Source organism: Candoia aspera, chromosome 3 (genome assembly GCF_035149785.1).
Source record: "Candoia aspera isolate rCanAsp1 chromosome 3, rCanAsp1.hap2, whole genome shotgun sequence".
NCBI lineage: Eukaryota > Metazoa > Chordata > Lepidosauria > Squamata > Boidae > Candoia > Candoia aspera.
In genome coordinates this window covers 79467704-79491006 of record NC_086155.1, presented here as the reverse complement: position 1 = coordinate 79491006, position 23303 = coordinate 79467704, and the positions used below count along the sequence as shown (strand labels likewise).

Sequence of the window (23303 nt, the reverse complement as noted above, 5' to 3'; positions counted from 1 at the left end):
GTTTTATGAAGCTGTGGTACTTCCCCACCCATTTTCCAGTATCAGTCAGTAAATGTACATACACCCCCACACTCCCCAAACATGGTGACTCCATGAGTGCAAATTATATATGTAACATGCAGCAACAACACACACATCCAAGAAGTTCTAGTACCTTTAGAAGAGATACTATATTCAGCTCTAATATAAAAGACAGTGCATATCTTCATGTACTAGCCATCTTCCTCCACATTCTATCAGTCTATGTGTATGAAGCCTTTGTGTAACAGGATCCTTATCAAAAGCCTGTTTCATACATGAATCAACCTTACTTGGCTGGAGGTAATATCTGGCACATCATACTTTCCTCTTCCATCTGTAGCTGTGAGAACAGTCAATAATTTTAAACTAGCATTTCTTGCTTTAAAAGACCTACTTTAAATAATGAAAAATGCATATTTAAGTAGACAGGATAGTCTGCATGGCAATAAATCAACAAAAGAAAGCTGGCTGATAGTATGTACTTTGCAAGCCACTTGCAACTGCTCAAGAAAAAAAGCTACAGCTCAGAATCTACCTGCCAATAGTTTAATTTAGCAGTTTAGTTCTCAGCATTTTCCTTTATTTAGCAAGTAATACTGGAAAGTCTGCAATTTCAAACCAAGGAACCTCCACACACTTACTTGATCTTTCCCACAGTGCAGTAAGTTCAGACATGTCCGAAGATCCATTTTCCACAGCTATTTTCAATTCATTTGCAGAACCCTTGGAGTGTCTATGAAAAAGTCTGTTTGCAAACCCTTCTAGCCTCTGCAAAGCATTAGCTGTCCCAGTGCTTGAGTTACCCTGTGACTCCCTTTGAGCTGCCATTTATATGCATGTAAGATGTAAGTTAAAAGCAAATTCTAATTCTGAATTTAAGAACACAGAAGCCAAAGACTATGAATGTGTCACACTTCCTGCATGCAGTATGCTAAACCACAACTGTTTTCTGTTTCCTGTTAATATAAAACCAAACTTCAAGGGCTATTCTCAGCAAAAGCCACTTCATATCAACTGAGGATGAAGACTAGTAATATAGTTGCCCTGTTTGCTTGTTAACTTTCTCTTTCCAAATTAGAATAGTATGAGAACAAGCACAAGAGTGCTAAATGTAAAAGCATCACTGAAAACTAGAACATGAAAGCATGCATGACTATATACACAAGCAGTGAGCAAGAAAATCTAAATTCTGTGCTGTTTATTGAGAATGGAGAATATTTCCAAAAAATAACATTTTAGAAGTAATTTGTATGGTATGACAACATCAAGGGAAATATCTGAACACAACTGCAAGCCATGTCTATCTTTCTAAAAACGATGTACATGTTGCAGAGCATGCACACAGAGTAGTTATAGCACAGAACTCTTGGCAGGAGGTCTCCTTCCTTCTTCTTAAAGATTTATGCTGCTGAGCTCTGCACTATCCAGCACCAGAGATGCTGGAGGTTCATAATTTATCTCACTCTTCACATTTATCCAGGAGCTTTGCAATTATTAGCAATGAACAGACAGCAGTCAGAGAAAGAACAAGCACTCTTCACATGAGAGTTCGTAACTCCTAAAAGATTATTTTTTATTTCATACATTTATGTGTTTTTTAAAGCTTTGAATCTGCAACACTGGTAAGATTTTAGTATTACCAACAATCCATGAAAAAACAACATCTCACATATTCAGCACACATAGCTTTTAAATATACTGTTATGCATTTCAAAGGTATTTATGTATTTAATAATAGACAGTACTCCATGCACATTAGGCTCTGCCACACAGAACACGTATTTGAGGAGAATACAGCAAATACATATAGTATACCAGGTACAATACATATTATACTGCTCTGTAATGCATACATTGGTCCTCGGAATGCTATAGATATCTATTAGGACTGTGCCTGCTCTAAAAAAATTAATAGAATCACTTCAGACTGAGCATACAGGCAAGCACAGCTCCTCTTTGCTATTCATGAAAGTCAACCTCATCTTTTTTCAGGCTAAAAAAATGTAACTGCCTTAAGAGATGCATTAATGAGTCAACTCCTTAAGGTAGCGGTATTCTTTTTCAGAGGCTTGAAAACAGACTACTTTAATGAATAGGTACTGTACTCGCGCAATGTCTGAAGCACTTCTTCCAAATTACACTATTATCCACTCATATAGTACCTCTCAGCAAGTCCTTAACGCTGTTTTATCTTTTCCCAGAACTACAAGACTGCCCTCCACAATTAGTGTGTGATCCAGGGAAAAAACGTATTTGGTTTAAAGAGTTGTCAGTGGGTATTACATGCACACTGAAGCAAACACTGCATAGTCACCCTATACATGCTATTGGTGTGAAAGAAGAATAGCATGAGCATTCCTATTTGTCTACATTCCTTCTTTATTTTTGCTCATTGCCTATGGTTCCAGAAATATTAAAATGGAAAAAAATAAAATGATTTGACTTTAAGAACATTTAAAACCACCATAAATATCTCCTTAATCTAAAAAAACATGCCTCAAAAACTCTTATTGCTATTACTGTATTTGAATTGCCATAACAGGGATGATTATGGGAATTCATGGAAGCGAAACTTAAAAGCAGGATAGAAATAGTGTTGATGCTTGGTGAACTTTGGTGTTGGAGATGACTCTTAAGAATACCATGGAGAGAGCCAAGAAAACAAACAAATGGATCACTGAACAAATCAATCCAGAGTCCTCATTCGAGGCACAAATGACCAGACTCAAACTAACATATTTCAGACACATTATATGAAGACCTGGCTCTCTGGAGAAGTCTGTAATGCTGGGAAAGGGGGATGGAAAGAGAGGAAGAGGAGGATCAGTAGAAAGGTGGCTGAGTAACTACAGTGGTAGGTGTAATGCTGGAAGACCTAAAAGACCCAGGCTGGGGACAGATTGTCATAGAGAAAATCTATCTATGTGGTCACTAAGAGTTGACACTGACTTGATGGCACATAATCAAACTGTGTAATAACCACACATCTTATATGTTAACTGTAGTGGCACTGCTCCAGGTATCAAGCCCAATCATCAACTTTACTGTGGTTGAGATCCAAACAAATACTTCAGTTGTTATTTCGCAGCAGTTGTCCATGCATATCTATCCATGCTAACTACTGAAAATAAAGAACTTTTGAAACCAAGGAAGACTTCAAAAGTTGCCTACAGTATTACATGGGGAGGGGGAGGGTTATAAGAAGAGCAGTACAAAATCTTAGTAACTACGCTGAAATGCTTGGTCCCTGATCTATTGTAACAACTATAGCAGCTGAAATATAATGCATGAAGTTTAAAATCAGTCACGGACTGATGTTTATTAATCTTCTTAAGACTTTCTAAAAAGCTGTTTAGTAAGTCTCTCTTTAGCTTGGCAATCTAAAAAAACAAAAAAGAGGAAACAGAAGTTCTATAAATAACAATGCTAAGAGGAAGTTGTTGCTATGGCAGCCCTGATCACATTTCTATTTTAAATTCATAAGATAACTACTGGCACCTATTGTTGAAATGTTAAAATGCAGTCAAAAGGGAGACAAATTAAACTAGTACATCATTTTTATAGCAGAGGAACAAATGCTACTTCAAAAGAATATAATAAATAATAAATATTAGTACTGGGTTATGATTCAAAACATTGCCTGTATAAGGTGAAAGCAGCCTCATTTTTCCCCCCATGCCTACTTGTATGGAAACAAAATGTTAAATAATAACCTAAAATAATGCAAAGTATAGAAATAAAATGTTATACAATTTTCAAATAATTCAGTGGTTATAAATTTATTAGAAAAATTTCTACCCTATTTTTCTGTTTGCTTCAAGTCTCTAAAATAGGTGGCAATAATGACTGCAGTAAATATTGTCAACAGTCTTTTTTTTTAAAAAAATACATAACTGATAGCTCCGTGTCTCAGCCCAGCTGTGTAATCCTCTCTGATGAATGGCTATTGTTGGATTATAATTTCCTCTGTCTCTGGAGTAGTACAGGGAATGACAATTGGAGCGACACAGTCTTCATTCTAGTAGAGTGGAAAAAAGCAAACTTCTTGCCACTTTTTCCTCTTCTTTGATTCGTGGATGGACTAAAATGACTAAAATAAAACCTCTCCTTTCTTGTTACAGAAAAGTATGGTATCTCACATGAAACTGCAGATTATCCAGCAAATGAAAATTTGAGCCTCTATGGGCTGGGGAAGAAGCAGCAACAGTAGGAATTGCTATACTGTAATCCACTATCAATGCAGATATTCAAGGCAGTTATGCTTTGTCAAAAAAAGATTAAACAAAACTGAAGAACTTTACTTAAGTTATATACAAGTAGTATGGATCTTTCCACAACTGAAAATCAATACTGGATTGGACATTACAAGCAAATTCACTCATTCTGTAAATTATCACATCACATTCTCTCTTAGAGAATATGACAGAGTTCAAACGTTGTTCCCTTAATAATTAGTGAAGCAGAATCACTCTCTAAAATCAGAACGATGAGAAGACAGACAGGAAATCCTTTATCCTTTGCAATATCTGAACAAATATTCTTGAAAGCAACTGAAGTTTCTTTTTCCAGTCAATATATTAACTACGGAGGCTGAAAGTGTAAGCCCCTCTAGAGTCTAAGCCCTTTAACTGATAACGTCAATAAAATGAAGCATGGGAATTACAGTGAAAGAATTCTCATTTAATAATATTTTGTTTTCTGGTTTATCAGTCCCAACTGGAACATCACAGCAAAAGACTGAACAGAATTTAAGCACCTTTTGAAGTTGCCGTTTTGGATATCAACATTACCTGGATGAATATGATGAAGTGAAAGTGATGTTCAGTCAGGTCTCAACATGATTTCAGTTAAACAGTTGAAGCCTGAAACAGACAGTTAATAGTCCACTGTCACGCACAGTTGTTTGGTTTCCTCAAATCAATTAGGATATCAACAGTATTTAGAACCCCTTGAACATTATTTTTATATATAATGTAAATCATTTAAAGCACATTTAATTTGCTTTAAACTAAACAAAGGAGGCCTTGAGTGATGCTGGTCTAAACTCACCTCTTTGGTAGGCAAATGGAGATGACTGCTCCATCCACCACCTATCTCCATGTTACCAGGGACTTTCTCCATCCTGTTGGTTTTCTCCACCTGCAACAGCAAGAGAAAGGGGGGACTGCAGGGCAGACGAGGCAAGGGCAGCATCACTCAGGGCCTCCTTATGTTCTGCTGTTGTTATGGTGCAAGACAGTGGCTGCTTCAGGAAGGAAGCAACAATGGTGACGTCTTCTCAGAAACCCTGGTAAGTTTGGCTGGAAGGGGAGCATGCCTCCCAGTACAAAGGAGAGTGGAATGCTGTCCCTGTCCAAGTGGCAGGAGCAAGGATGAATGGTTGGTTCAGACTCTGCCACTGTGCCAGTGGTAAACTGACAAGCTGCAACCCAAGCTGTGATAGCAGTTGGATGCAGGTTTAGGAGCACAGTCACTCCACAGCCTATGCTATCCAGGTGGGGGGTTTTCAGCATTTTTCACCCCATTCAAAAAACAGTTCCAGTGAAAAGAGCTGCTATTTTATACTTTATTATATAGGTGTATCTTACAGAATATTCTAGGCTTAACATCATATAACTTCCTATTTACAAAAATTTCTCACAGACCTTTTGAGAACAACCTGCTGGACAGATATTTTTCTGAAGTTTCTCAACATGCTTGTTATTAGAAAACAGAGATTTTATGTTGGTCTTCCTGAAAGATAGTCAATGTTATCATCACTGACATCAGAAACAAGTAAACAGCGAGCAGCGTAATCCCATCAATCTTCTTATTTGAACACAGGACAAATAGCCTCACAATACAGTTCTCAACTCTTTTGCTCTAAGTAAACTGCAAGCTATCTGGCTTGCATTTCTTCCCCTAATAAAAGAGGACAACATAATTCTAATTTTATTATGATTAGCAGCAAAATAGCTGTTTTAACCAGAGAGGGGGGAATGTAAACTTGCCATAGTGGAAAGCAATTACTTCTTATTATGTCTTAACTTGACTACAAACTTAAAAGCAAAAAACAAGTAACTTTCAGTTTTGTTATTTTTCTCTTGACTCTCCCGTGAAACAAAACTGGAAGTCTTTCCCAGGTATAAAACTATTGTTTATCCAAAAGGAAAATGAACATCAATTTAATATAACACCTGCACAAGAAGAATATAAACAGGAAAAAAAAGTAAACTAAGATAAAAATTCTTTCCCATCTTTTCTACCTACCTAGGTTCCAACAACTACCCAACAAATGTATACCATGTCGCAGTTGTATGTACATATAGAGTTATCACATTCCAATAAAAATGGCATTATTAATAATTACTAATTAAAATTCTCACACACAGAAGCACATGCATATGTATGGAGACATACTTCTCTTTTTCCTTCCAAGAAATATAAAAAATGAAAATAAGTAGCCACACTGCAAAAGAAAGAGAAGGGTAGGGAAAATTATTCTTCATCCTGACCTCTATAAACATTCATACATTGCAGCAAAAATGATTGCTGCTATTTCTACTCTTGCTCATACCTTTGCTTTCAACAACCTCTTCTATTATCAATAAATGTTGAACCTCACCTATTCACAAGTATTTGCAGGAAAAAAAATCAGGTATATATATATAGCAATTTAAGAAGTTTCATCACAGATTATTTGATACAATGACAGCCTACATTTACATGAAGTCCAGGATGTATTTAGCCTACAATTTAACAATAATATTTTTCAAATGTTAAGACTTTCCTTTCTTTAGCTTTAAAAAGAGGACTGACAATGGTTTGGTGGAATCATAAACCATAAAAGTGGATTTACTCTCATTCTCCACTGCAGTCTCCACGTCCCATGAAAACAGTAGCTAGCCAACACTCTAGGTCAGACTTTGAGAACATATGAGATGGGTATTGGAGAGAGCCCTACTGAATGATCAGAAGTGCACTTGTATGACTTTAGATTTCATTCTCTCCCCTTTCTTGTCACATCTATGAAACTATGGTTCAGTGAACACATGCAAGGAAATTAATTCTGGTTAGCACAAACAAGGTTTTCCATTAAGTTTAGTATTGGTCACCAGCTTCAAATTACGTTTGAAATCAAGACCCAGCACAAAAGCTGCTCTGCATTAACCTAATCCTCAAACATAATTCAGAAGAGAAGGAAGATGGGGGAATGTACTGTATATACAGGTAGTCCTCACTTAACAACCACAACTGGGACAGGCAACTCAGTCACTAAGCAATGCAGCTGTTAAGCAAAACATCACATGACTGCACTAGACTTGACGTCAGTTCTGTTGCAGTTGTTAAATGAATCACCTGCGGTCGTTAACCGAGACACCACATGACCCCAACCTGCAATTTTACTGCTGGCTTCTCCATTGACTTTGCTTGTCAGAAGCCAGCTGTGAAGCTCACAAATGGTGAACATGTGACTGTGAGATGCTGTGACAGCTGTAAATGTGCACTGGTCGCTAAGCACCTGAATTGTAATCACGTGGCTGCGAGAATGCTGCGACGGTTGCAAGTTCGAGGACTGGTCATCAAGTTACTTTTTCAGTGCTGTCATAACTTTGAATGGTTGCTAAACAGGGCAGTTGTTAACTGAGAATTCCCCATATAATCCACAAAACTATCAAAAACAGAATACACACTCGTATAGATTTAAGTATTATAGTTAAAGCTAGAGGAATATTATATCTGCTCCAGTTTGGAAAGTATGTACTTGTCACATTTTCTTTTCAAAGTGCAAACTTTGATTTATGATGTACTGAATGGCCAGTCAAAACCAAATAAACAAACACTGAAATCAACTCTAACATATGAAGCTACAAGTTTTAGCGGGTAATATGGGATGTAATCCTTTATCAGTACAATGGACCAGCAAAGGATTTTATCATGAATTAAAATTATGAGCTCAGAGAGATGAAGTAGCAGAGGCGACACCTTGACAATTACTGGAGGAAGTTCTGACTCAAGTTCTGACTCAATGCTCCAAGTCTGATTGGAGCCCAGTAGGAGCTAATGCTCAAGCCTACACAGCAGCGATTAGACTAGCAAGGAGGAAATATTTTGCTGTCCTTATTGCATCTGCTGAATGTCATCCAACAGCCCTTTGTAAGGGGACTCATATTCTTTTAGGGAAAACAATTGCCAAGAATATAAAAGCTGCTGTGAAAAATTCTCAGAGTATTTAGCAGATAAAAGTGCTCAGATCTAAATGGAGTTAGACTTTAGCTAGTGCTAAAGGAGATAACTGGGGCTTCAAACTTTGTAGCAATCTGGAATCAATTTGAGTCTGTGAATCCTAAGAAAGTGGATATGGCTCTTTGTAATGTTAGCTCTGCCACCTCTGGATCCCTGCCTCTCATAGTTGGTTAAGGCCTCTCCTGAGGTGGCAGGAGGTTGGATTTAAGCAGTAATCAGTGCTTCCTTGAGTGAGGGGGTATTCCCATTGCCTCTCCATAGTGGTGCACTGTTCTGCACACTCTGCTCAGGAAGTCACTCAATCTTATTATCTTGGATAATTGTTGATCTATCTTCAATTTTTTCCTGGAGAGAGACTGGGATGGAGGGAGCGCAACTTTCCTGGTATTCCTTGATCTCTCAACAACTTTCAATATTATCCACGGTATCATTCTAAACTGCTTCTGCAAAAATGGATTTGGGAGCACTGTTTTGCTGTGGTTTTCCTTTCCGAGAAGGCAGTTTCAGTTAGTGAGTGGGAGAGGAGAGATCTGCTTTAATTTGTGGAGTGCCTCAGAGCCCTCTACTATCTATACTTCTTTTTAACATTTACATGAAACTGCTGGGAGATCTTATCTGTCAGCATGGGATCCGTATCAGTGATATGCTGAAGACAGCCTTCAGCTTCAGAGGGCCCCAGAAAAAATGGATTATCCTTTCCAATTGAGATCGGAAAAGGGTATAGTAGTGAGGTATAGTACTGAGATGGCTTTGGTGGCACTTAGTGATGGTCTGTGGCCAGCTCAGGATGGGAATGGTGCATCCATCCTGGCTCTCTTTGATTTCTTGGCAGCCTTGGATACCATCAACCATGGTATTGTTCTGGACAACCATGGTATCATTCTGGACGAGAATGATTTATAGGAAGCTCCAACAGATGTATTGTAAACTTTGGCAACTGCCAATAAACATAGAGCTACTAAAGTGTGCATCAAAATTCTGGACAAAGGGAGGCGGCCATCAAGAAAAAACCTGGCCATATAAGCACCATGTAAATGTCATGCTGACCAAATAAAATATAAAGTTCCTGGCCCGATAAATCAGTTTGTTATATTGGTTCAGTTTGCTTTTTTGTTTTAGACACTTCTGAGCTTTGCTGGTACCCCAGAAATTTCCCTGTGGCCCAAGCCACTTGCACGGGAGGATTGCCAAATCCATTTTGGCAATTAAACAATTGTACTATATCCCATTTCAGTACAAACTGCCTGTCTGGTATAGTATACCCACCGTCCAACTTGAACTTGGGGTAACATTAACTTCAATCAACAATTTTACCCCATTTTTACCCAGGCTAAGGAAGTATTCCAGTTGCCCGCCTCTGCAATATGTCATTCCCTGTAACCTGAAGACTCTGCCCTCCATCATTCATGAATCTCCCAGAAAAGATCTGCCTGGTGCCCTGAGGGACTAGATTCTTCCAGGTGCTGCTACATACTCTTACCACCCTAATAACCCACATCACTACCAAGTGTGAAGTTCAAAGGATGGACACATCCCTTGCTGGGAAAATGATCAAGACAATATAGGTGTTTTGATGGCAAAATCCTCAAAGTTGCAAGCAGCACTTTTTACATTTTGGGACTCTCTGGACTCTGTGCAGTTAGTATCATTTCAGCTTCACAGAACTTATTCTGAGTACCTTTGCTTACTGATTGTTATTTGTGTACCTAGTCTGATCATTTGCGGGGGGGAGGGGTGTTTGAGGGTAGAACCTGTGGATTTCAGATTTTGTGAAGAAATGGGTCAGTTGGGAGCCTCCACTGAAAAAGACTAGAAATTACATGTGGTATACCCCCCACACACTCCTGGGGTGGGGGCTATACGATGCACTTCTTCCTTTCTTCCCTCTGTATCCACTCCCCATGGTACCAGATAGGGTAGCGAGACTGTAGCACATGAATGCACTTTAAGGCCAAAGCCTGAATATTCTATTTGGGCAGAGGGATGATAAGCCCTGCAACACTTCCTTTTACAAGGAGGGGATGGACAAGTTCTATATTGTCCACTTCAATAATCTGAATAAAACTCCTCTGTTCCCTGGAAAACATCTTGACAAATTAATTTCTCATTGCAATAACTAATGTAGCTACAGCTATTTACACTACCAATATGTTGACTATTTAACTTTACAAACATGCATATCATATTCATATAACAAATCTAGTCCACAGAATTACCTCACTGAAATATCAGATTAAGCTTATTGTGTTTTAGTGTTATCTTCTATAGCATATTTCTAGTTGCTCAGCACCCATTTTTATATACATATGCAAACTTACTTATAAAATGTATTACCCACTTTTTATTATAACTATTATAATCTCAGACCAGAAGTACAAAATACAATTAAGAACAAATATTACACTATCTTAAACCTAGAAGAAAAGCAGCACAGTTTAGCATTCTTGTAAAATTCAAATTCAAAATTATAAATGTTTTTTCCATAATCTTGAAAAATGTTTAATATCTTTAAAACCTTTTACTCAATATAGAAAGACTTTTACCAGAAAGGAAATTTGAAGTAAATATTTAATACAGAGAACTTTCCCTTAGTTTAAAAAAAAACAAAACAAGACGTATACCATTACATAGAATCTTGTCCAAGAATATTATATGCCAGATGAATGATTAATGAATAAAGTCTTTGGGAGTACTCTATCTTAAAACACAGGGGAAACCTACTTATATCAGAGATAAAAATTTACAAAGTAGTTGTAATTAGAAAATGGCAGTGACACAGGAAAATATGCACTGAGAATTAGTAATTGCTAAAGACAAATAGGTATTGCACTGTGCAGACTTGTAAAAAGAGATGCTTGTCTGATTAGACAATAAAACAATGAAAACTAATTTTCTTTCATGTTGGTAAATATACCAAAACAATTAACATTAATATCTGTGAAAAGAGAATTTTTATATACACGCAAAGCTGATAATGAAGTACCAAACTACTTTCTAATAGAAACGAGAATGTAAATTACTGTAAACAATATGGCTGATACCATCCCATACTAATTTGACAGTTAACTTATGTATTTCAAGTTTATACACAGCTTCACATTCTATCAATTTTTGAACATTTCAAAAATGCATTACTAATTATTTTACTGCAAAGTTTGCTTCATATCTGAATTTCCGAATTACTTCTCACACTACAATGGTGAAATATGTGACGTAACATAAAACCAATTTTAAAATCAGCCTATTTTATTAGAACACAATTCATGGAACTATAACTTTTTAAAAAAAAATTAATGTAACACTACTTATACTGTAAATAAAATGAGGTTAAAAAATTAAGTGTAATGAGAATTTGCTATGTTTGCTGAACTGTTCCAGAATAGCCACCTGATATTAAAATTTAACTTAATGTATCAATATTTCAAATAGCTTGATGATTACATATTTAACAGCAGAGGAAAACAATAACCCAGGTACATACTTAGTTATTAGTAACTTGCAGGCAGTTTCACTATTATAATGGGATGCAACTTCCTTAGATTGCAAAATAGTATTTCTATTCTAAAAACTAAATATTTCTAAAAATAGGGAGAAAAGCTCCCTATTTCTAAAAAATAGGGAGCTTTAGTTATCTGGCATGATACCGATGAGATATGCTTCTAAGCCATCAGGTATTAAGCTATCAGGATCCTGTTCTGTACTAGCCAACATATATCATTCTTTTTATAAAAAGCTTTTTTTCAGCTATGTTCATAAAATATACATTTTATTAGGATACCCTAGGATACTGTGTTGCTCATTTCTAAGCAGTTTAGATAATACACCTTTACATGTTACATTAGAAAGATGACATGCCAGAACCTAAAAAGATGACATGCTAGAACCCCAAATATGAATTAAAGAAATAAAACTAGATTAAAATATTCTGAATGACCACCATTAGTATACACAATTAGTTTCAGTATACAAATTACAAATCATATTTGTGTTTGGGCTATAACATATAATTTTAGTAAGTTCTATGTTAGGACAAGAGTCTGTCTACTTAAATTCAGAATGTTACAGCAGTAAGGTTTTAAAACATCCAGCTATTATGAATCTTTCTATAATAACCAAAAATAGAAAAATCAATTGAGAGGGATAGAAATTATTCATGAATTTTAAAGTAAAATTGCTTTGGCTGTTTCTTGCAAATAGGCAAACAATGAGAAAACCCCATAATGAAACATGAATTAGGCATACTCAGAAGACATCCAAAATCAACTGGATGAAATTGCTAATATTTATAAGTAAATCTATTTATAACTTTAAAAATGCAATGCTGATTAAATGTGGCTCTCCTCCCAATTTAAGCAGTATCTAGAAAGTTCATATACATCATTCCCACTAGGTTATTTGCAGAATGGAATAGTCCTGAGAACTCTGGAATATTCCACTCCTACTTTGGAACATACAAACTCTGCCACTCCAGGGATGGTATAGTGGTTTTCCATTTTCTAAACTGGAAGCAATTTTTAACATTCCAGACAAATGGACGCCACTCATCTATGATTAAATCACTTCTATGTTAGAATAAGGTAACATTGAAACAAGTACTTGCAATCACATTTAACCTATTGTCAGCAAAAGGCATCTGCTAAAGTTTCTGAAAGAAATCTCTATTTCTTTACTTATTTTTAGACCCTGACCCACTCTGAATACCATGAATACTATACCAGAACTTATGAGACAAATTATTTCTATGTGCCTCAGATACTACATGGATGCTGAGCATTAAAGCTGTATAAAATCAAGATCAGTAATAATACAGCACTTCAAGAGGTGCTGTTCTGTTTAAAATTATCTTTAAAACATGCAACAACATTCTCAAAAACATTTCTTCAACTAGAAAAAAAATAACTTAATTGTATGAACTTACTTTTAAATTAAAACATATCTAACTACTTGGGCACCAACATGCAACATACAAGTGGCCATTGTTATCTGTAATACCAGTATTGGCAGTTACTATAAAGTATTCACCGTAAATATTTCCTGTATCTGTGGTTCCCTGGTTTTTTTATCACTTTAAACATGCACAACATGGCAAATGGGCTTGTGCAAACTTCCTCCTCACCAAGGTCTCATTATCCAGTTGCTAGGCTAGAATGGGACATCCCTAAAAAAGAGGTCCACTTGTATGCATGTGTAGATTAGAGCAAGTTACCTAACCAATATGAAGAATGAGTTACAATTCATAGGATGAGCACACCTGCCATTAGCTATGAATGATGCCATAGTGTTCTCAAAAATGTTTTGAACACAGATTGGATTATGCATTTTTATGAATGCATAATCCAGTCTGTAAAACATAATCCAAGCTTTGCAAAAATATCTCCAATTGGTCTATATACATTTTATGATACTGAAAGGCAAACTATTTATTATATTCCTAGGTATGTTTCTGCATAACTCTTCCTAAATATTTAAATTAGTTTCTGTATACAATGGTTTTGTGGTTAACTAGGGAACACTGTTAGTCTGTGCCCCAGAGATTTAAGTGGTTCTTGAACTAATTTGGAAGTTTTCTATGAGTGATCACTTTGAACTTCTAGCAAGAGCAAACTATTCTTTTTGAGGCAGCCTATATAAGAAGAGTAGTGTGCCACAAAGACAAGGGATGATCCTACATGTATGTTTCTGGCTCTACCCATATACCCTGAGGAAATCTGACCCTCAAGAGATAAAAGTTTTTAACTTTGTAGAACTTGGCCTCAGACCAACAGATGGCCAACTGCAAGAAAGAAAGGGTCTGTGTAATCATATATTATAATCTTAAGCACAGTGCACTTGTCTGAAAGTCTCATTCAATTTAATAGATTTAATATATGTTCTATTTTAACATTTCAATTATATTGAAAGTCACCTCTCATGTTGTCAAAAAGGTAGAGCAAACTGTAAACATAAACACCCAAAATTTTGGGAAAGCCACAGTAACATATGATCAATATTGTCATAAAGAGATTTGGCTATATTATCCTTAAAATTTGCTCATTATCAATGTGTGTAATTACCTTTGGAAAACTGGTATTTCTGTTTTTATATGTACACATATTAGTAGCAGAATTTTGTGATGATAAAGATAACCTGAAGCAACATCCTGCTATACAAAAGGTTCAGTTGTAAACTGTTTTCATTCCTTCACCTCTAGATATTTAATGGACTACATATTTAGTCCAGAGTAGTATTTCACTGTAATGCTAAAATTCTATATACAGAATATAAAAACAGAACACACACAACAAAATACCTGCTGCCAGAAACAAGGATTTCTCCTCTAACTTAAGGCTTCTGCATGGTAAAAACAACTTGGTTCACCTGCCTTGCTACTTAACTGTTTGTGATTTCTGAATAAAACACAACTGAGTTTGCATGATACAGTAAGCCTTAGACTATGATTTATAAAATATTATAGCTGGTTTCACACAATATTTTATTGTAAACCACGCAGAGTCCCCTGTTGGGGGAGATGGGCGGTGATAAATAAATAAATAAATAAACATGCTAGAACAAAAACAAACCAACTGTATTATGGCTTAGTGCAATCTGCAAATCCAGCTATTTCTTGATCTGACTGCCAACTGAAATAAAAAGGCGTATTAATTTTTTATTCAAATTATCTGAATTAAAGACACTGCTACAACATTATGTCAAAATCAGATGGAATACCTTCTGTGAATGAAATTTCAAATGGTGGAGTATTAAGGAAAACTTTCCCAAACTAGTGCAATTCAAATTATGTTTATTTCTTTAATTTCTAAGGCTGCCCACTCACCTACAACTCTGCTGGATACAGAGAATTAAAAGATCAAGATTATAAACAGTAAAAACATTGGGACTGTAACATCCAGAACTGGAAGGAATCAGACTAGAAAGGCACCAGATTAGGGAAGTCTGGTTTATGTTTCAGAAATCTACCTGTAACAACTTTTGCCTCATTTCCTCAAATAATGTACATTTGTTACTACTGTAGCTAGTTCACAGTTCATCAATGTAAAGGTAAATTACCAGTGGTTAGAAATAATTCATTTATCTAGTAACATTCATTCTTAGATTTTTCAATCTTGTGGAGTTCATAGTCTCACTGACTGAACTTCAATCAAGATGAATATAATTCTGACACTCTCCCACAGGGATGCATTTTTTAATTTACAATATGAAATGGTGACTTGTTAATTTTCACGAACTGTATTTCTATAGCAACTATCTCAGTGAAATCACCAAGATTTATATTTCAGGAAATGTTTTACTTAATGCTCTTGAGTACTGAAATCTTAAAGGGAATCCCAGTTCCCCACTGGTTGAAAGGTACTGTACCTTGAATTAAAAAGTTTCTATACTTCTTTGAAAATATACACTCTGCTTCTTAGCTCTAAATGTGTTTTAGTTTTGGAAAGAGAGCTGCCTGGCCAAAAGTTACTAGATCACAAAAGTTTTTACACTTTATTTTATTAATATATTCTAAGTTTATTAAAGTTTATTAATATATTCTAGGTTAACATTTCTGAATATCTCTTATTTGAGGCATGAGAAAGAAGCAAATGCACTTTTCCAACCACAAAAAGTTGTAGCTTTTTAGTCAAGTCACTGAAACTTTTACAAATAGTTTCTTGCCAGCTTAGAGTTTTAAAATCTCATTTTCATACAGTGTATTCAGTTACTATCATTTTACATTACTAGCTTGCACAAAACATTATCAGCCTGCAGATATTACACTTTCACATTTCTTTAAAAAACATCCAAGTTTGGTCCTTGGGAGATTATTTTTATGCTACAGTTGGCTTCACAGTATTGAAGTATCGTGCACATCCATGAAGTCACCAGGAGTTAAGCTTGATTCAGAGGAGAGGTTGCCTTATTGCACTAACATTCCCTCCTCCCACTGTCATGCCATCATAAAACACTTCAAGTGTTTGTTAAACCAGAATTTTTCATTGTACCGGGAAGGACCTCTTTAGTAAACATTTAGGTAAAAAAAAAAAAAAGACACACCAATGCTGTATTACAGAAATCACAGACCCTAGACCAAAACTTTATTAGATCAATCTAACCACCCTCAATCAAAAAATAAATCACATAAAGAAGCAAGATTATTACTATTCCAAAATTTTTATTGTATAATCCTAAAAAAGGCCTTCACTAGAATTTTCTTCTCAAACAATTCACTGCCTTATTTTGCATTCAAAAGTTCCAACAGGATCAGAAAAAATGCACCAAAGGCAAACCCATCAACAGCTCTGAGGGAATTGTCAAAATTGCTTACAGTGTAAGTGCACATAGCTATTGAACACCATGATCAATACTGAATATAATAGCAAATCTAGGACACAGCCAAAGATTCGACTATTTTTAATTGTATGCTTACAGTGTAAAGAGATTACAGATTTACAGACTTTAAAAAATTGGGAACCTAACTTTTGCACTGTAAATTGGTAACTAGAGTTTCAGTTTATTTAGTTGAAGATGATGGAAAAGAGCTCAGGGGATAATCCAGACAAGATTATGAAAGGTGAAAGGTCCCCTGTGCAAGCACTGAGTCACGTTTGACCCTTTGGGGGGACGCCGCTTTTGCGACATTTTCTTGGCAGACTATAGAGCGGGGTGGTTTGCCATTGCCTTCCCCAGTCGTCACCTTCCTCAGAAAGCTGGGTACTCATTTTACCGACCTCGGAAGGATGGAAGGCTGAGTCGACCTGAGCGGGCTGACTGAGAATCCATCTTCCCCTGGGATTGAACTTGGGTTGTGGGGAGAATGTTGACTGCAATACTGCTGCCTACCACTCTTATAGAATTTGCTAAAAACACTTCAAGGAATCACGAACTTGTACACTAAATGCATGGATTCCAGAGTGAAGAAAACAGGAATATATCACTGTATAGAAATGGATACACAAAAGCTGCTATTCTGTACCTAAAGCATACTGTGATGTAGGAGGTCATTCTTTAGAAGCCAGGCTTCATCTTACAGAAGCAGTCCTCAACCACTGGGATTGCTAGCTAGGGACAACAGAACTGTAAAATAACACATCTGAAAAGTGCAAGATTGAGAATTTCAGTGTAAGAATCCAGCAGTCTGTCCCTTTTAAGCCCTCCAACATACAGATTACACTCAGTAGAAGCAGAATAGAGCTGGAAAAAGTAAACTGTCAGAAACAAGATTAAGTCCTTAGTCTAAACAAATAGCCCTCTGCACCACAGCTCATTTGGGACATCATTAATGTATCACTCGCAAGAAGTAACAACATGACAGGAAAGTTTCAGTAACAGTCCTAAGGGAAATTCTTTTCTCAGGGTGCAGACTGCAAAATCCAAAACGAGAGGGTTTTTCAGATGTCAGGCTCACATCAATTCATCATACTAGATATGCACTAGAAGACATGAAAACTATTATCCATACTATTATTTAAACAGGAACACAATAATTTATTATAATACAACTTTCTTAACCATTGGTACCTGAACTTTGAGATGCTCCTCTAAAGTAGGACTAAGGATGTAATATTATATAAACTTATTCATGAGCAAATCCAATTGAATTCATAAATATGCAGTGGATTACTGTGCTAAACATGTTTCACTTATTCTGGATTTTTTGAACCAACACGCAAGCCAACACTGGTATAATATTTCATTATTCAGCCAAAGATTTTATTTTATTTGAAAGACCCACAGCTTCCTCCAGTTAAAACCAACTGGACATTATTTGCCAGACTATATATCTAATCAAAATAATCATTTAAAAATGATTCCAGGTAAGTTAAAATAAAACATGTATATAAATAAAAGCAATCAATATGGTTACTATTAGTACAGTGTGAGACAAAAATATTGTATGCTTCTTTCTGTTGGGTTGAAAGCTAATCCAAATATTTATCTAATAAAATAAAGGATCATTGGTATATCTACTTTTCCTCAATCTACTGAAACTTTGGGTGATAAAACTTTATTATTAGCACTCTGCCCCGAAGCAGAAATTAACATTTTTTCCTGCTGAGACATAAAAAATGTTAAACTCTTCTACACGATTAACATGCTTAAAGCTTTCTTTACGTTGCAGATGTTGAGAATAATCCTTTCATCGTAGCAAAGGACTCTATAATGGGAAAAGGATAGGGAGTTCTCTGAGGCCGTATCAGAGAAGTAAAAGAAACACACCGGAACCAACAAACAAATCAGTGCATAGTTTACATCATTATATATCGCGCGGACCCAAAGCTTTCCCTCGCCATCCTGGTTGTGTGACATAAAAGCTTTCTCTGGAAAGTCCAGATTTCCTAAAAAGAAAAGGAAAAACAGCGAAGGGGGAGCGAGAGAAACCGCACCGGTTCTAATTCGTTCTTCCTCCGCCGGGACAGCCTGATTAAAGCGGAGTAGGGCGAGCCTGGAAGTGTCCGCCTCACCGGAGACTTGGCGCGGATTGCGGGGACGAGGAGCTGTCTTCGTGCCCTCTCCGCCACTGCCCAGAGCCTGGCGGGCACGGGTTAACTCGCTCACCTACAAGCCCCCAGCAACCTGCGCAAAGCAGGCCCCGCAGGCCAAGAGAGGACGGAGGGCGCTCGCCGAGGCACAGCCTCCACCTCCAGGCCTGCTGCCCAGGGAAAAGAAGAGGGGCTGCCACTGCCGCAACCCGCCAGGCTAGGCCGCAGGGCCTGCCATTGGTCGTCCCGGCGCACCTTGGTGAAGCGGCGACGGGGCGGAGAGTGGGAGAAAAGGAGAGGAGAAAGAGAGCTGCCTGCCTGCTTTCCATGGAGCCAGAGGCTCGCCTTCGCGCTCCCTCCAGGCTCACTCACCGCTCTCAATCTCGTTGCCCTTCTTGGCTGTGGCGGCGTTCCCCATGGCCGGACCGGGACGAGCGGAGAGAGGTCGGGCTGCGCCGTCCGTCCAGAGGGAAGGGCGGGAATCCCGAGTGCGTGTCGAGCGGCGCTTCGCTTGGCGCGGGTCGGCCCCTTCCCTCCCCACCCCTCCCCTCCGCACTTGGCCTTTCCCGCTATCTTCCTCCTCCTCCTCCTCCTCCTCCTCTTTGCTTGGGGGTCTCCGGGCGGCCTCAGGAGCAGGGAGGCAGCAGCGAGAGCACTGGCTGGTTTGTCCGCTTGCCGCCGTCCCTCCCTCGCTCCCTCCCCAGCTTACACACGACGGAAATGACGGCCGCCGAAGCGCCTCCTTCTTCGGAGTCGGCTCCTTACCTCTGTGCCCGACGCCCGCAAAACCCCTCGGCACCTCGGCCTGGGATGCTTCAGCTTTCTGGCCGCCTCAGGAGGCGACTGAGGCGCTTTCCTAGATTGCTCGTTGGGAGCTGAATAATTATGGCTTTGTTTTGGTTTCCCCCCCGAATTAGGTGGAAAGCAGGTGCCGTCCCTTCAGAGAAACCCCTATCGCTTCTCCGCACATTATGCACCAGACCCCGTTTTTGCTCTGAGTTAACTGAAAATAAACGCCACCTACCTATTGGTTCAGTAGCTCACGCCAGCTACTATACTGTGCGTATTTGGGAATAAAGTAGCTAGTTTACTGTCGTATTTAGGCTTACTAGGGAATGAATCCCTGTGGACTTGGGCTCAGAAGCTCTGAGCTAATATGCAAAAATCGGAGCGTAGCGCTATATATCCTCTACTGAGGAGAAAATTACAGCTTTAAGCGTTCTGTGACTTCAGAATAAGTAAGTTCAGGCTGCCGCCATCCAATGCACCATTTGCGTGTGTAGAAATAATTTTCAGAGAAACTTATTTTCTGAGTAAACATAGATTTGGGTTGAGTGGCTGCAATCCTGCACCGCTGTCTATACTTGGAAATCGAGACCTAAACGGAACGAAGACAAAAGTACATACTGTCTAGACATACAGCCAACGTGAGAATAAATGTTCAACCAGCTAGAACATGTATTGATTTGATTTATATTTTGCCTTTTATTCTGGAATTCAAGGCATCAGTTTCTTCCATTTTTTTCACAACAGCCCTGTGAGGTGGGTTGGGGTGAGAAAGAGTGAGTGTTTGTGATTGAGGATGGACTTGAACCTTGGTCTCCCAACACCCTAATCACTACACCACAGTTGCTCTGGTGACGCTCACTTTAAGATAAAGTCATTTGGGAACTCTGCTGGAGTTCAGATCGGATTGCTGCCATTTAGGTTGGAGCACCACTGATGGCATTTTTACTTGCCACCTTACTTTCAGGTAGACTACTGAAATGTGGAGGATGCTTTCAAGCAATAGTTTATAGAGGTAAGTAGCAGGTTCCATTCTTTTTGTCAATTCCAGCTAAAACATTCTAATAATCAGTGATCTACACCTATCCTATACAAGGACTCCCATATCTAATCATGGCAATATTTTTACAGGACCAAATAGCATAATTCACTCTCTTAGGGGCTTATTTTCCAGTGTGATACTACTGTATCCATTTAGTAGCCAGAATCAGAACCACTACCCTGGTTAAGAGAAGGCCAACTTGGTCCCTTCCATCTGAGAGAGAGAGAGAGAAAATAGCTGCTGAGAGTTTGACTCATCCTTCCTGACCATATTCAAGGCTAAACTCCTGCTGTTTGTTTTCTGTTTGGAGAATTAAAGAGTGGTACATTCTGGCCTCAGCCAAGAAGCCAAAGATAACCAATTGCTATTGAGAAAAAAATGTTAAGACTGCTCCAAACTGGATGTGTTACTTTGCTTCTAAGCTTGAGGGCAGCCTCCACACTCAATTTATGAGAGTTGCTGAGTCACTGGGACTGCATCCACAGAAGATGTATAACCCAGATACTAATCCAGTAGTGTACTATAGTGTACTATTGGATCTGGCAACCCAGAGTCATGCTAACTGAATGAAAGAAAATGAAGGAAAATACAATGCCTGCTTCCTTGAGCTAGGCCATTAACTACTGTGCCATGAGTACCAGTGAGGCTTCATAATATGAATGTCCCCTTTCTGATTGACCAGGCAGGCAGTAGTTGTCATGGTTTAGACACTGCAGCCAGTGCTTCAGACTTACATTTTATGGCTGCCAGGCCTTGGCAGCATGTTTTGTAATGGAGTGCCTTCTGTTTCATTTCATTGGGGGATGTACAGGTCGACCTCGCTTAACGACTACCCTGTTTAGTGATTAAAGTTACAAACATTGCAGTGTCCTGTGGTTATGTGGTCACCATTTGCATGATTCACAACTGGCTTCTGACAAGCAGAGTCAATGCAATGGAGAAGCTGTGATGTTTAATTTAACGACCCATGCTGATTTGCTTAATGACTGCAGCAGAAGTGAGATCATAAGTCTGTCATGGTCACATGATGTTTTTCTGAATGACCATGTCACTTTGCGATGGAGTTGCCAGTCCCGTTTATGATCACTAAGCAAGGACTACCTGTATGAGCCATTACTCCTGACCAGAGGAAAGTGCTTTGACTAACGATTGACTTAACTGGCTAACAATACTTTGGAGATAGACTACCCCCCAACACAGAATTGACCAGTTTTTTTGGCTCAATGTGGAATTGAGAAATAATTTCAGTTAAGCCTCATGTTGTGCAAACATAGCTTTTAAGATGGTTTAAGATAATTGTTGGAAATGATACAGCTTTACTAACTACATTTATTTGGAAAAAGGATTTATTGATATTTTGATCTCTTCTGATGTCTCAGCTATAGTATAGAAGTCTTTTCAAGGCCCCATACTTGGCAGGTTATCTGGTTTTCTCCAAATGTTTTGGGCTGGGGTGATCATACAACAACCCAAATTTCTCTAGGTCTATTCATGAAAGCCATTTGGTGGCAATCTAAGGTTCCCCGTCTTACCCTACAAAGCTTAGAGAATATTATTTCCAAAAACAGTATAAACGTGCAGTTTTGGATATTATTTCATTCTCAATGTTTAAAAACCTGAAAATGTATTTTCAAATATTGCTTTAATGAGAGACTTCTAAAAAATAAAATCTTAGAATAAATAATACGTAACGGCTGGGTATCCACGACTGTCTTGGATGGCGAGGCAAACAAAATCGGCCTCAGAATAAGCGCTGAAAAATCGAAGATCATGCACGTGAGCTCCACGGCTCCAGTACGAGAAATTGTATTTGGACTGCAGTAGTTAGAGGAAGTAGAGAGGTTCACCTATCTAGGTAGTGTGATCGCCTGGAATGGTGATGCAGAGGCAGACGTTAAGTGCCACACTGGGAAGGTGATAGCCGTTTTTCGGAGGATGAACAAGTTCTGGTCCTCACCGTCCATATCACTGAAGATTAAACTCCACCTGTTTACTTCTACTGTGATCCCGACAGCTACTTATGCCAGCGAGACTTGGATGGCATCAGCAAGCATCAACAAGAGGCTTGATGTCTTCCAACAGAGATGCCTCCGCCGAATCTTAAAGATCCAATATTTTGACCACATCACCAACGAGGAGGTGCTCTGAAGGAGTGGCTCGTGTAAACTTCATAACATTGTCACATGTAGAAGACTCCAACTGTCTGGTCACATCTTTCGCATGGGGAACAACCGGATCCCTAAAGTGGTAATGAGTTGGACCCCCCAATGTTTAACAAGGACGCTCTCGAATAACATGGCAAAGAACACTGATACAAGACCTGAAGGCACTGAATATCACATGGAAGCATGCCGAAGCACTCGCCCAAGACTGAAAGAGTTGGAGAACCCTTACTGCCCAATATGCCATGTAGCATTGATCCGGGACAAGAGAGAGAGAGAGAGAATGGTTGGGTATAAACAACACATTAAACCAGAAACTATAACCACATACTGTACTGTAAAACGATTATGGTATAAATATGATTTGTTTTGGCTTAGCATGTTATGTGATAGACAAACTACAATGTTTGAATGCATTGGGTGCAAACAGCCACATTCTGAGTCATTCATCATCTGTCTCTGCAGAATGCAACTTAGTGGTTAGACTCTTGTAGATTCTATTAATAGTCTTTACCAATCAAAAGTCTTTTATTTTAGAAACTCACTGTGCTGTATGTATAACTTGGTTTTCTCATAAATTATGTTTTCTATATTTTAAATTCTAGAGGT

The 23303-nt window shown here is 38.1% G+C and overlaps 1 protein-coding gene across 2 annotated transcripts in view; it reads right to left on the bottom strand.

The window, feature by feature from the left end:
• Nucleotides 1-19403, bottom strand: part of PRKACB (protein kinase cAMP-activated catalytic subunit beta) — an 83459-nt gene extending 64056 nt beyond the window's left edge. Inside the window, exon 1 of one of the 2 annotated variants that reach the window (XM_063298187.1) lies at nucleotides 19077-19403. In XM_063298187.1, coding sequence (XP_063154257.1) covers nucleotides 19077-19122 — 46 coding nt within the window. In that variant the 5' untranslated portion in view covers nucleotides 19123-19403. Of the gene's footprint in view, nucleotides 1-662; nucleotides 906-19076 lie in introns of those variants that run through there. The other variant, XM_063298186.1, reaches the window with a different exon arrangement.
• Nucleotides 19404-23303: the final 3900 nt, after the last annotated feature.